Here is a 16101-nt window from a genome sequence, read left to right as displayed (position 1 = left end):
ATTTTATTTTCCAACCAATTGGCTTGACCATGGTAGAAGTCTTAGGGACATTATGAGGTTGTGTTATTGTGTAAACATTATAGAGTACACAAAGGAAGACTGTTATGAAGCCACTTGGTGACCTAATTTTCTGGAACCACTGTTTTTTGATGGTCCATTGTTTACCAATATGGCACGATGAAATATGTGACTGGATCTCTGTGAAGATAAGAGAGTTAGTGGAGCTGGAAAAATGACTCATTTGGTAAAAATGAGTAACAAAACATTGCAACAAAGAAGAGGACATGAGTTCCGTCTTCTCCACGACCTTGTACAAACAGAACTATGCACTAGTGCACACGTGGAACCCCAGTGCCGAGGGAAGTAGGACAGGAAGACCCTTTAGGTTTCCAGGACAGAAAACACAGGCTCAGTGAGAGACTGTCTCAAACAATAAGACAGATAGAAGTTGAAGAATATACCCAATGTTAGCTTCTGGCATACACACACACACACACACACACACACACACACACACATACATTCACACACACACATGCACACACACACATGCACACGCAGGCATGCGTGCACAAAGTAGAGATATTTTAACCATGTGTATTTTCGTATGTTATGTGTTTGGATAGGAACTATACCCCAATGACTGACTAAGGTGTTGAAGTCTTGATCCTCAGATGGTAGGTCTCTGGCTTCATAGATGGGTAAATACATTGGTGTGGTGAGCCTATTGTGAGGTGGGAGAAAGTAGGACATAGCAATTATCTCACTGGATGTGTGTCCTCAGGATATGTCCTGTGATGCCACTTTCCAGACACCATAAAGTAAGCCATGCTTCTCCAGCACAGCCTGTTGTTGGGATGCTGATTCACTTCAGGCCCAGAAACAACAGATTGCGGAATCAGACACCCTGAGTTAAAATCAACGTTTTCCCTTTCAAGTTATTTTACATAGAGATTTTGAGACAACAATGTAAAGTGATAAAAAATAGTTCTACCCATCGGCTCCCCATTAGTTACTGAACTCTTAAAACAGGTATTGTAACATGACCACAATGTTTTGCACCAATTTTATAAACTTTACAGTGCAATATGTGTTCCTTTTCTGAGGCAAACCAAAGGTATATTTCTCAAGGTTCTGCTGCTATCAGCAGTGTTGATGGAGGATCTTTTATACATTTGTAATAAATAGAAATAAACCAGAAAAAAATACATTGATAAGCACTGATGAAATTTGCTATTCAACCCTGTGTGGAGTGGAGTCAGAGCCTCTGCGTACAAGCTGACCCCTCAGAATTATCTGGAATGGAATCCATGTTCTATGCCTACTCTCGCACATTCCTGTATGATCTAGGATGGTGAATGAGTCTTGATACAAAGTCTGACCATAAAGGAGGGTCTAAAATGGATGCTGTAGTCTCAGTGCTCCCCCTCCAACACAGTAGTCTGAGATGGCAGTGGAAACTCTGTTCTCTCCTAATGTCACATTATGATCTGGGCTAGAGTCTTGGTGCTCTTCTGATGTCATGTCATGATTTGTGATATGGGATGGAATCTTAGTGCTCTCCTTGACCCCCACATCATGATCTTGGCTGAAGACTGGCATCTCAGGGCTCTTTTTGAAATGATCTAGGTTGGCGATGAAGTATTGGTGTGAAGGTTGACCTCACTACATTTATCTACCTTGAAAAGTTCATTTTTCCAATTCCATTCTTTTGGCAAAATTTGCAGAGTTCTTTCTTCACTTCTATTTCCTATCAAGAGGTGACCAAATTGAGATAATTCATCATATTCCCAATAATCATTTTTTTTTGTGAACGAATGTCCTTCATAGTTAATGTTGCATACTTTCATCCTGATCAATTATTTGGTTGCTTTGAAGTATATTCATGGAATAATGGAGGATAGATGCTTCATTTGTTCTCGTTACAAGTTTGAACTAAATAAATTAATCCTTGAAAATCACCAATGAGTTAATTTGGGTACCTTGAAACCAAAGAGTTTATTTTAGCCACATTCTTGTACATGTTTATTTTTATTGTTGATTTGCTTTATTTTGTTTTTTTAATTCTTTTATCTTAACAAAGTATATAAGACCATTATATGCAATATAGTTTACAAAAGATTTCTCTCAGTCTATGTACTGTCTTTTCATACATATCATAATGCTTGTCTGCTCATTCTCACAATAAGTTTTCTTCTATTGTTTTGTTGTTTTAGTTTCTTATTTGTTTCATTGCTGCTATTGTTGGCTTGATTTTTGTTTCATTGGTTCTATTTTGTATGTATGTTATAATTTACATTTGAGTTTATGCTCTTTGCTGATAAATTTTCATATACTATCTTTTGTTCATTGTTCATACATTAAAAAACAATATTTTGCAAATTAAAAAAATGTTCTGTAAATATATGGTAGGTTCCTCTCTTAGTTCAGGTTTTTATTGCTGTGAAGAGACACCATGGCTATGGAAACTGTTATAAAGAAAATATTTAATTGGTGTGGTTCACTTATACTTTCAGAGGCTCAGTCCTTTATTATGGTGAGGAGCATGGTGGCCTGTAGGTAGACAGGTACTGGGGAGGTAGCCAAAAGTCCTACATCTTGAAGCAACAGGAAGTCAACTGAAACACTTGAGCATAGAAAGCCTTAAAGCCTACCCCCAACAGTGACACACTTCCTCAAATAAGGCAATACACACTCCAACAAAGCCAGGCCTCCTAATAATCTCTCTATGAGTTTATAAAGGCCATTTACATTCAACTACCACATTCCTTTTGGTTCATAGTATCTGTTAGCACCAGTATTTCTCTGTTTAGTTTCTTGTCTGGATGACCTATCGATTGGCAAAGGTGAGATATTAAAGTCTCTCACTGTCATGTCTTAGTGTCGATATATGATTTAAGCTCAGTGGTGATTCTTTCTTTTAAGAACTGGGGCTTCATTGTGTTTGGTGCATAGATGTTAAGAAGTGCAGTTTCCTCTTGGTGGTTTTACCTTTGATGAGCATATATGTCCTTCACTATCTCTTATGCTTACTTTTGGTTTGAAGTCTATTTCGTTAGATATTAAAATGGCTAGAAATAAAGAAATTAAAGACTTCTAGAAAAAAAATAGTTCTAGAAATGATTTTGTTGTTACCTGATTCATTTGAGCTGGTATAAAGTAAAATAATGTAAAAATACAAGCTATGAGAGCCAAATGTCCTTAGTACAGTGGTTCTCAACTTTCATAATGCTGTGACCCTTCATGTTATGGTGACCTCCAACCATGAAATTATTTTTATTGCTACTTCATAATTATTTTGTTACTTTTATGGATCATAATGTAAATATCTGATATGTGAGCCAAGGTTGAAAAACCTCTGCTATAGGGTCTCATGGGTCTGTGGATTTTATTACTGTCTTTAGAGGAAATACAGGAAGATTGTATGAAGAAAGATGAATCATCTGTTACACACCATCTACCCCTTTCTACAACCCTACATCCAAATGAAAAAAAATTACATGTTTAAATGCATTTTAATTAAATATGAATGGGCTTTAAAGTGTGCTCATTCCCTAACTATTGTATGATGGCTATTGACTTTACATTTATATTTGCATTGAACATTATAAATGATCTGGGCATGATTTGAATTTTAGAGGAGAATATTGTGAGTTCTGTAATAATTCTATGCCATTTTATGTAAGGGATGTGAGATTCTCCATGTTTCAGCAGCCTCAGGATCCAGGAACTAATTTCTCATAAAATGGTCTTTGGGGACTGGTAAGATAGCTCAGTGGGAAGAGGGGCTTGCCACCAAGCCTGCTGACTTTAGGGAGACCTCTGGGACCCACATAGTAGAAGAACAGAACAGACTCTTACAAGTTGACCTCTGACTTCCACACATGTGTACACACACACACACACACACACACACACACTCACACACACACACACACTCAGAGAGAGAGAGAGAGAGAGAGAGAGAGAGAGAGAGAGAGAGAGAGAGAGAGAGAGATATGCATGGGCTCATTTTATGAGCAACATATATAACTGGAAGATTTAAAGTGTTCTTGATCTCAGAGAACAGCGTTCACTGACTGGAGAAATGGTAGTCTGACCTTTTGCTTTTTTGTATATTATAATACCCGAGAACTCATAAGTGGATTCTAGATATAAAATAAAGACCAATCAGACCATAACCCATAGAACTATGGAGGCTATACATATAGCATGGAGGTCTCTAGGACGACTGTGGCTTAAAATAAATTTCGGTTTTACTCAGTTATTGAAAAAAAAAATAGCCAAATGAATGGAAACACATGAACCAAAGGCTGAGGGGCCCCCAGCTGGATCAGGCCCTCTGAATAGGTGAGACAGTTGATTGGTTTGATCTGTTTGGGAGGCAACTAGGCAGTGGGACCCAGTCCTGTGCTCATTGCATGAGTTGGCTGTTAGAAACCTGGAGCTTATGCAGGGACACTTGGCTCAGTCTGGGAGGAGGGTACTGGACCTGCCTGGACTGAGTCTACCAGGTTGATCTCAGTCCTTAGGGGAGGCTTTGCCCTGGAGGAGGTGGGAATGGGGGATGGGCTGGGGGAAAGGGGAGGGGGTGGGAGGGGGGAGAACAGGGGAACCCGTGGATGATATGTAGAACTGAATGATATTGTAAAATAAAATAAAAGGAAGAAAAAAATAGAACAAAAAAGTAATAATACCCGAGAAACCCCACAAAGGTGGTCGTGAGGATCTGAACTAGTTTCTTCCTTTGATCTTGATTTCCCTCTACCTGCTGATTTCACCTCTGCCTGCATCTTTGTTACTCGTGCAGAATGGTGATTAAAGCATTTGCCTTTAAAGTGTTTTGAATTTTGAATGAAGTAAGGCCCAACATTGCAGGAAACTGCCTGGAGCATTTTAAGTGCTCAGAATGGGTAAGAGTTCACCATAAATGCACTCCTGGGCTTTGGCTCTTTTATTTTAAGCAAGCCACAGTTTCTGGTGGTACACAGGCATCAGCTATTTTGGTTGTCCAGCTCTTTTGTCATTTGTTACATCTTATTGTATCACTCAGCACAGGTTAACTTATGTCGTCATCACTATACCTCACAGCTGACTCTGTGGCTTGGCTCAGTGAAGGTTTCTCCCTTCGCACATCACACTTTGACACAGATTTTGGAGCCCTACTGAATTTTGTATTTGTAAACTAGAACTTCAAAGTGTGTCATATCAGATATCTTGGAGTAAATGCTGGAGAGATGCGAGATGGCTCAGTGGGTAAAGAGTTTGCCACACAAGTAAAAACCTGAGGAGTGAGCTTGAAACCCACGTGAAGACGCTCACAGTAGCACACATGCATTAGTCAACTGCTCTTGTAGCAGGACAGGAAGCAGCAATGGGAGAATTTCTAGACAGGGAATCCTGCCGCCTGCAAGATATAAGGCAAGGATGGATATTGAAGGTTGTCTTCTGGCCCCCACATGTACATAATGGCAGGCACACACCCTCACTAACACACACACACACACACACACACACACACACACACTCATACAGACACAAAGCCACATGCTTATCCACAAAGATTTAACAATAAATACATACATACATACATACATACATACAGATAACTTGTATGGTAAATGAAAGATTTTATTTCCATGCTAAATTCTCCTATATTATCAGTTTCCAGAAATTTATTAAAATGTCCCCAATGGGCAATTATCATATGTGAATTTCACAGTTTTCAATGCTTTTGGCTCATTGAAAAGTTTATGAGTCTATGAGAAGATGGGTGGACAGGACCACACCTCCACCTTCGAGAGGCTTGATGGCCAGAACCTGGAGGCCAGTTCCTGCCGTATTTACCACGTGACTTTGAACATAAAATTTTATCTTTTGAGTTCTTCAGCACCATTCTTCAGAAAAAAAGGAAAATTCTTAAAAAATTAGTGTTTTTTCTCATAAAATTGTAATGCAAATATAATAATTTTAGTGTAGTCCTCGCTGCCCCTTTCCATCCATGTGCTGTGCTCTAGAGAGCCGGAGCTGGTCCGGCTTTAAATGACCCCATCACAGAGCCGGTTATCATTTGTTTGGAGCGGTGTGTCATTAATCTTTTCTGTTCCCCCTCTCCCTTTTGGACTCACTTCAGCTGAATAAGCAGGAAAGAGAACAATGAACAACATTATGGAAATGTTAATTCCTGCTGTGGCTGAGTGGCTCTTAATCACACTATTAAGTGTATTCTCTGATTTAATCATCCTGGCCGACAAGCAGGAAGACCAGAATGGACGTTGATGAATGTCTGTCGTTATCTTCTGATATGGATGAGGTTGTTTTCTCTCTAACTAAATGTTAGTTGTTTCTTTTTTCCTCAGGAATGATAGGCTGTATATAAAGAAAGGGTGTATAAAATGCCTGTGTGTGTGTATGTGTGTGTGTGTACAGTGTGTGTATATGTGTGTGTGTGTGTGAACATGTGTAGGGAGCATGTGATCACAGAGGCTAATGTTGACTATTTTCCTCAGCTACTCTCCTCTCCACTAAGTTTTTGGTGACAGGATCTGTCAGAGCTCACTGATTCAGGTAGTCTAGCTGGCAGGTGGTCACTGGAGACTGGCTTTGACTGTCCCATGCAAAGGCCACAGACATATCATCTGCCCTGGCTTTTGATGAGCAGGTCCTCAACAAAATATTTTGTTGACTGAGCCATATCTCCAGCCCTTCTGCTACACCATTGCTCCGCTGAATTGCATTTTGTTCACACAGTAAGAGTAATTATGTGGACTTAGGACTGCACTGGCCTCAGCTCTCCCTCATATTTTCTACCCTTACGCCCTCCAGCTGTAGTCTTTGACAGACAATGCTTACTGCATGTAGAGTCTTGTTTCCCTAAAGACACTGCAGTACATCAGATCCCTTTTCTGGGGGGTCCTAACCTGCACAAGTCTTCCCTCCCCAGGACAGTGTTGGTGGAAGTCCTCAACAAGTAACCTCTAGGTGAGTGCCACCATTTCCATGAGACGTTAGGATTCTTGGGCAAAAGTCAGTGTCTTGCTCTGAGTTGTATTTGGACGCCTATCATACTCAGATTTATATTACTCATTGCTGAAAACAAGCTCTTCTTCCTCTAGAAGAGCACCATCAGGGCAGCCAGAGTCTTTTAAAATTTCTATCACTGATACATCACACCAAGCCTTTGTACAACATAGAATTGAGAAACTATTAACATAATGATTATATATAAATTTTATGTTATTTTGTGAATAATTCACATTTAATTATTCATATATACTTTATATGTATATATATACACATATGTGTATATGTCTGGCATCCATACACACACACACACACACACACACACGGAGGGGAGGTTTCATTTGTGGATTTGTGGTTTGGATATGAAATGTCCTCCATGGCTTTATGTGTTTCAGCACTTTCTTCCTGGTTGAGGGTGCTTTTTGGGATGTTGTGAGACCTTTATGAGGTGAAGTCTCATAGGAGGAAGTAAGTCACGGAAGTGGTCTTTAGTGTTTGTAGCTCAACCTCAGTTTCCTAGTGTGGATCGAGTGTGGATGAAATGTGAGCATCCAACCTTCTGCTCCTATCACCATGTCTTCTCTGTTATGATGGACTTGGAACTACGATCTACAATAACCCTTTGTCCCTTAAGTTGACTTTGTCAGAGATTTTTTTTTTTTTAAATCACAGCAACAAGAACATATCTAAAACATACATTGAATCTTGCTTCATCCCAAGACGTCATGGGAAGGAGTGCAGTGCTTAACCAGGTTCAAAGTGACTAGTCAGGAGAGTAGTTTCCCCATCATTCTCAGAACAGCTTCTAAGTGAGCACATGAATGGGGGCATTAAGATGCAGAGATGACAAGCTGTAGGTGGAGCTCACTTGACAGAGGGTTTATCTAGCATGCACAGAGCCCTGGGTTCTATCCCCAGCACTTCCTATACTGGGCATAGCATTGAGTCAGAAGGTTCAGGAGCTCCAGATCATCCTTGGTTACAAAATAAGTTTGAGGTCAGCCTGTGATATATAAGACCCCATCTTAAGAAAAGAAGCAGCCCTGGCCACATTCCACCCTGCCCAAGATAGTGTGTTGGGGGAGTTTCCATTAAAGCAATTTTCTAACCTGTGCCTTCCCTGAGCTCTTCATTCTGAGCTGTAGAGGTATGACCGGGCTGGGCCTGGACTCAATAAATGCCTGTGTCTTGCGAGAAAAAAAGAAGACTTGGAGATGAGGAAAGACTGGCCATGTAAACTGAAGAAACTGACAAACACCATGTTTGAAAGGGCTGATAGATGTAGATGTAAAGGTTGCATGGCAGAAAAATAGGACTGGGTTGAAAATCAGACTTTACTCTTCCTTTTGACTTATTGAGTTTACCAGGGTGTAAAACTGTGACCAGGTACCACATCAAAACAACTAAGCTTCAGGGGACATCATGGAAGACAGAATGGAAAGTTTGTGAGAGCCAGAAGGTCAGGAATATGACTGTGAAACTGTTTCTCCTAAAAATGACAGGAAAGCTACAGCCATGATACATCAGCAATGGGGCTGCTCAAGGCCTGGATAATGATAATACCAAAGTACATGCTAATGTGGAAGGGCGAAAGCTGTTGGGGACCCACTGCTGGACAAGGAACTACAGGCAACTAATGACTGCTGAGAGAGAGTTAGTTTTCCTAGGGATGAGCCGCAGATTGGCTTTCCAATAGCAAGTGGTCAGCCTAGAAATCATAAGCAAACAAGCAACAATAAATGGACTCAGCAGGCTGTACTTACATATTTATGCACATATATTTAATAAAAATAATGAGACTAGCAATGTAAAAGGGAAGAACTGGAGGAATGGGACATGGTAGGAGAGTGAGAAAGTAAAGGGAAGTGGGGAAATGATGTAATTATATCTTAATTAAAATAAAAAATATATGAGAAAGAGAAAACCAGTTCTCTGAAGAATATGAGAAAAAACAAAATAAAATGAATTAAAGCACTGATAATGGTGGCAGCGACTCAGCACAGCAAGTCTCTGAACTCCAGAGCTCCTTAGCTCCTTGCTCCCGTGAGCTCCCCGCACTGCTCCTGGAAGCTGACACAGCTAAACTGTCTGGGCTCCTGTGCAGACATCACCGAGAGGCTGTGTGTTTACAGCCTTTTACACTTGAACAATTCAAAATTCAAGAGAATCTTCTATTTGAATTCTGTTCATTAAACCCTAATTGTGAGAAGAGGCTGGTCCATGACTTCATGTGGATTTCTTGCATCAGGAAAACCATAATTGATCCAAGACTGCACAAAATAGGCCCATACCTAATTATTCTATTCAATGGATTGTTTTCAGGAGGGGGAGGTGGCACCATGGGTTAAGTGTTTGTTTCAAAATTATGAGGACCTGAGTTACAATACTCAGAACTCACATTAACAACAAAGAAAAATAAGAAGCCAGATGTGGTGGTGTAAATGCTGGGTATGCCCATGGATATCTGCAGACCCAGTGCTGGGGAAACAGAGACAAGAGGATCCTTGGAGCCTCCTGGTCAACTGCTCTTGCTTAATTGATGTATTTCAGATTCAAGGGGAGATCCTATCTCAAAAATTAAAGTTAAGCACAGTTGAGGAAGACTCTGGACACTCATCTGTGGCCTCCACCTGCCCACACATGAATGTACATACAAGTGCACACATATGTTTTCTTCTCTCCTTAAGCCATTCCTCTGTAAATAGCATATTGACACTCATCGAGGGAGCCTTAGGAGCAGCACAGTGCATCTTACTGACTACTAAAACTTCTGAACTTGGTCTTATGCAGTGTTTGGAGTGCAGATACAATATTGTCCTTTAGCAGTTCATGAAGAAGTGGCTATGGGCTAATATTCCACTCCCTTCTCTCATCTTCCTTTCCTCCTTCTCTTCTTGTCCCTCCTCTTTCTTTGCCCTCTTTCCCTACCTTCCTCTTAATTCTTCTCTCTCTCTCTCTCTCTGTCTGTCTCTCTCTCTCTCCCTCTCTCTCTCTCTCTCTCACACACACACACACACACACACACATACACTCACACTGATCTCAAGAACCCTATTTCTATTGTGTGCATTTGTACATGCACATACAATTGCATGTGTAGGTCAGAGAACAACACTGGGTGTTATTCCTAGGTACCTGCCACCATGTTTTCTCTCTCACTGGACTTGAACTCTCAGTAGTCTAGGCTATTTGGCCATGGAGCCCGGATATCCATCTGTCTCCACCTCCCCAACACTAGGGTCACAAGGGAGCACCACTGTGTCTGGACTTTTCTTCATTTTTTGTCATGTAGATTCTGGGGGTCCAGTTCAGGTCCTTAGCTCACAAGGCCAGCACTTGTACTTCTGAGGTGTCTCCCCAGCCTGAATTTGTACTTTTATATGTTTTTCCTGTTAGCAATATAAACTCAGAGGCATGATTTGTTTGTTTCTTTGCTTTGGTTTTCTGGGTTTGTCTTTCTGGCTCTGGTATACCTTACTCAGGATGGCTTCTTGCATTCTAAGAAAGCAGAGCACTCTGTACCCATTGAACAACATGCCCAGCCTAAGGAGTAAAATTTTACAACTCAGAAATGAGTAAAAGAGCCCGTAATTGTTGTTGCTGTTGGTGTTTAAAATTTTAAGTATCTGGCTTTGCCAAACAAAAAGAAGACAGCTAATGGAAGTTATGTTTGGTTTCTTCAGCTGATGCTGTCTAGGGCCTCCATATCTGTGCCTGCTCTTGTTTGGGACACACTATCATTTTCTGAATGGTAGCTACTAGCTACTGTGGTATTCACAATCATTAAAGACAACAGCAAGATAATAATAAAATCAGGAGACTGATCTAGGGTTTTCTTATTTTGTGTGTTTGATTTTGATGGTTTTGTTTTGTTTTGTTTTCTCCTCAGTGAATCATAATTCACTGAAGATCCAGGATGTGATCTTCACAGGCTCTTTTCCCTTAAGTCTCCGAAACTTGAAAGTTTATGATATCTCTTAGTCAGAGCAGGAGATTGAGATTACTTTGCTTCTGCTATTGTTGAAACAACTCAGTGGGTCCGGATCCCTCTCACATGTGCTCATGTTCTGTTTCACCTTAATTTCCACCCTCAAGGATATCTACAAAAAGACACAGGACTGGCTGATCTTGGTTCTTACTGTGGTGTGTTGGCCTGGGCAGTTTCAAAGGGAAATCATTCTATCCACATATATATGGAGGTGTGTGTGTGTGTGTGTGTGTGTGTGTGTGTGTGGTTTGCTTAAAAGCTGATTCAAAATTTAGAAAGAAGCCTGAGAGAGTAATGTTGGTGATCAAGGTGATGCTGGGGAACAGAGGTAGGAAAATGACACACAGGAGCTGAATGAGAACATACAGCTAACGCTTCTAGTTTGGACTCCATGGGAGTTTTTTTTTTTTTTTTTTTTTTTTTTTTTTTTTTTTTTTTTTTTTTTTTTTTTCCATTTTCATGATGGATATGTGAATTCATCTGTATATTGAAGTAGACCATCTTGGCATTCAAAAGGTATCCCAATATGTTATTTCTTTGAGGTAGTGCTTGTAAAAGTTCAGTTTTCTTTTTAATTCCACTGACTGCTGGTGCAATAGCACTTAGCTATGACCAGTCACTGAAAACACATGTGGCACTAGCCCACTTAAAGTGACTTTTTTAAAACTTTTTTACTAAGGAAGGGGTTTTGTATGCTGAAAATTTCCCTTGATTTTGCCTAAAACTATGTCAAATCATTCTATTATGCATTATCTAAACTGTAAAATATAGTTTTAAATGTTTTTAAGCTGATATAACCAACTCAGTTGTAATATTGTCTAGTTTGTTATCAATTTGAGTTTATTTCCCTGACTCTTAATGCTGTCATTCATTCATCCGTGTTTAACTATGTTGTTTTAATAAAAATATTTTTATACATTCATAACTGTATGTGTGCATAAGTGTATATATATTAAAACATACAGAGAAATGAAAGAGATAAAGGAGAAAAGAGAAAATAGAAGCCATAAAGTAAAAATCAGAGGGTAGAGGAGACCATACATGTACACACACACACACACACACACACACCACCGTGAGCTCCTCTGTACTCTTTCAGCTCGTACTCCTGACTTATGAAACATTTTGTCTTTCAGATGGAGCCCCATTCACCTGGTGGATTGGGAGAGCCAATGAAAGGCACCCTTACTGGGGCGGTTCTGTTCCGGGCATCCAGCAGTGTGGGTGTGGCCTAGAGGAGAGCTGCCTGGATGTTCGCCACTTTTGCAATTGTGATGCAGACATAGATGATTGGTAAGGAAAGTTTTGAGTTTCCTACAGCCGTGAGAGATGTCTGATACACAGAATTGCCACTAAGAGAGAATGATGCACATAACAAAAGCAATGGGAATTAGGACTGCATTAAAGAAAAAAAAATTAAAGGCCTGGGACCTTAGAGATGGCTCAGCAATTAAGAGCAATGGCTGCTCCTCCAAAGCACCTGGATTTGTGTCCCAGCACCCATATGTTGGCTGACAACTATATTTAATTCCAAAAGATTTGATGCTCGCTTCTGGCCTCTGTAAGCTCTGCCCACATAGGGCGCACATGTATAAGAACAAGACACTCATATACAAAAAATAGAAATAAAAATGTAAAAGCCTGCCCTTGTACATTCAGGACTAACACTAAGGTTTGTGCCAACATTTTGTATTCAGAACTTTCCACTCTAAGCAAGGAATGCAATGTAATATGTAATTTGCTATTTAGTTTTTCTTTTTTTCTTCACTCTCCACGTGTGCATGTGCGTGTGCGTGTGCCTGTGTGTGTGTGTGTGTGTGTGTGTGTGTGTGTGTGTGTGTGTTTCTGCCTGTGTGTAGAAAACCAAAAACCAACTTCCACTGTTACCACCCACCTTGATTTTTTGAAAGTATCTCTCACTGGCCCAGAACTGGCCAAATAGTCTTGGTTGGCTGGAAATGGCTGCCTCTGCTTCCTAGTTCTGGGATTACAGCCCTTATCGCCATACCAGGCCTTTAAATGTGGGTTCTGAAGATTAACTCAGCTCCTCCCACTTTAAGACCGGCACTTTACCACCAAACCATCTCTCCAGATCTTGAGTTAGCTTTTGAAATACACACATGTTAGGGAAGGGCCTGGAGAGAAGGATTTTTAATTATATTGATGATTTTTCTTTCTTTCAGTGATGTTCAGTGCATTTTCCACCATTGTTAAAGTGACCTTCAACATCAAATTAATGTTTTTTTATTTTACTTATAGATTTTGACTTAGTGATCATATAATTCTCACAATAATCATGATATTCCTTAAGAATGTGTGCCTTGAGGTTGACAAATGTCAGGTACAGAAGAGTTAAATGACTGTCTAATGTTATACACCTCCGTCAAATTCAAACCCAAGTCCATTAAACACTGCATGTCTAGTGCTCTCCTACACCAGCTCAGTCATGCGAGGTGATGTCTAAGTTCTCAAGTTTATTAGGTATACATCATCTCCAATCTCCAGCAAGCTGTTAGGTTTTCACTTTACAGTTATGTAAATGTACATACAGCATGTCCACTTTTGAGTCTGGGCTGAATTATAGGCAGTCCTTGATTTTTAATGTTTGCAGTATTTCTCTCTCTCCTCATCAAATGCTTCTCAGTTATCACTGAGGATTCCTGTGATGGTTCTCTCAGACCAGTTACAATTCCCTTTGCATAATGTATTATCTTTCAATGTTGAAACTGTTACTGGTAAGGACCAGGCCAGTGAAATCTGAGGTCTAATCTAAACCTTGTTTCAGACCAGTAAGCTACGGTTGGGGATCTGGCTCATTCAGTAAAGTGTCTGCCACACAAGCATGGCATCCTGAATTAAATCTCCAGTCCCCTCATAACTAAGTTATTTAAACATCTGGGCATGGTGGCATGGTCTTAAATTCACAGTACCGGCAAGGTAAGAGACCATCCAAAAAAGAAACAAATAACTAACTAACTAGAAATAGATAGGCAGTACTTGGGGAATAGCAGCCAAATTTGTCCCCTGGGCTCCATATGTACATGTGCAAATGTACATGTACTCCTGTATTCACACACACACACACACACACACACACACACACACACAGGTACACAAAAATTTCAGAAAAAGAATGAACATTGTCTGCATCTGCTTCTGTACTATATCGATCATGAGTTCAGAATATCACAGAGCTGGTTGGATACAGTGGTGAATTCCTTTAGATTCCTCCACCACTGCAAACACTTCATGTGGAAAATGTCAGATGAAGTTGACTGCAGGTCAGATGTCAACCTCTTTCTCCTTTGGTCCACCTCTTTACTTTGCAGTGAATTTTATTACAGCATTATAGAGACCTACATATAAATCTTCTTTGTGTCCTGGATGGAGAACAAATCTCTATGAACCAACAGCCTTCACTCTGTCTGATCCTGATGCAGTAGACATTTGATGTAAGTTTCAGGGAAACAAATTCAGAACATCTTTGGAGAGGGGGGATATATTAATTACTTTACTTTATACATTAAAAAGAAATTTCAGAAAGAAGGTTCTATTTTGGCTCATAGTCTAAGGATGTAATCAGTCATTGTGGCCTGAGCTTCAGGCAGCTGGTGACATTGTATTCACAGTCAGGAAGCAGAGAACAAAGAATACTGAGGCACAGCTCACTTTCTCCCTATTACTCAGTCTGGGACTTTAGTCTAGAAAATGGTGCAGCCCACATTTAGAATAGGCTTTGACACTTCAAGTAACCCGTTCCAGACAACTCCTCACAGACATGCCCTTAATCTTGTTTCATGTGACTCTAGAACCTATTAATAACAGTCAAGAGGAGCAATCAGATTAAGCATCATCTTCAGGTTTAGGAGAGTTGTGTGAAGTTTTTCTTTTCTTTGTCTTTTGGTAGTTGTGTTACAAAATAAACAAAAATAAAAAGAAGTCAACTAAAATCCTCTAATCCCAGACATTCAGATTTACTCATGAGTTTGAGTCATAAGTCCCTTCCCTGTGTCTGGTATTAGACAGTATTTGCAGATTTATAGGCTCAGAATAAAATGCCTCTACTTTATACTGTACGATTAGAGAAGCTGACACAGGGAGAAAATGCAAGGTGGAAACTGCCATTGGAAATGGAGTGTTTCTTCCTTTGTGTATTTTCCCTGGAGGCACACTGCCACAGTGTTTCCCTTCTCAGGTACAATTGTCAGCTCTTACTTGATTGCACCTCAATCAATGCTGCACATCCACAATGCACTGGGGATACCAGCTGCACGTCACTCACTGAAGGTGAAGCACTCCTGCACTTTCTCTCTAGAACATTGCACTGGTCATGCCATCCACTCCCATCCCAGCCTCCCTCTCTGCTGACCTGATTATTAGTTCACTGACCTCTGAATCATTTATGAGCTGATTTACCTTCATCACCTATGCTGTGCCTAGAGGAACTTACCAAAACACCTTTTCCCCACTCCTCTTGTGCCAGCACAGTTGTGTGTGTGCAGATGCACATGCACGTGTATGCATGAGTGTGTTGAGGACTGAAGTCAATATTCGGTGCTGCTATCCACCTTAGTTTGACCTGAAGCTCCTCTATCTAGCTAGGCCAGCTGGCCAGTGACCCTTAGGGACCTACCTGTTTCTGCTTCTACAGAGGAAAAGGATTATAATCATGTACTGCCATCTTAAGTTTAATCTTACCTGTGTTCTGAATATCAAACTCAGATTTTCATGCTTGCGCAGCACTCAATTGACTAATTGAGTCATTTTCTCAGCACTTGTGAGACCTTTTAGCACCATGTAGATTAATACATATATCATATTTATTAATCTACATATATTCTATTTCTTCATGGAATAAGCAACTTCTATTAGGGTTATCAGATTTTTTAGATACAGGTCTTGTTTAAAAGCTATCTTACTTTGCTCTCTAATGCCATGATGAAATACCCAAGTCAAGTTAGAGAATGAGGAGTTTATTCAGACTTAGAGTTCTAGAGGAATATGTGTGTATCATCATCATGGTAGAAAAGCATGGCAGCAAGCAGGGTTGGTGACTGAAGCACAGAGCTAAAAGCTCACAACTTAAACTG

At 40.1% G+C, this 16101-nt stretch overlaps 1 protein-coding gene across 2 annotated transcripts in view; it reads left to right on the top strand.

Moving 5' to 3' along the window:
* The window catches only part of Cntnap5 (contactin associated protein family member 5), a 1003093-nt gene that overhangs the window by 835733 nt on the left and 151259 nt on the right, over nucleotides 1-16101 (top strand). For both annotated transcript variants that reach the window (XR_005092927.1, XM_037211054.1), the window contains exon 14: nucleotides 12148-12304. Coding sequence is in view for 1 of the 2 variants with exons in the window: in XM_037211054.1 (XP_037066949.1) it covers nucleotides 12148-12304 (157 nt within the window). In the remaining variant the exon portion in view is untranslated. The remainder of the gene's footprint in view (nucleotides 1-12147; nucleotides 12305-16101) is intronic.

Source organism: Peromyscus leucopus, chromosome 15, assembly GCF_004664715.2.
Source record: "Peromyscus leucopus breed LL Stock chromosome 15, UCI_PerLeu_2.1, whole genome shotgun sequence".
Classification (NCBI taxonomy): domain Eukaryota; kingdom Metazoa; phylum Chordata; class Mammalia; order Rodentia; family Cricetidae; genus Peromyscus; species Peromyscus leucopus.
Note: the sequence above shows the minus strand (reverse complement) of the source record. Positions and strands in the feature narration are given on the sequence as shown.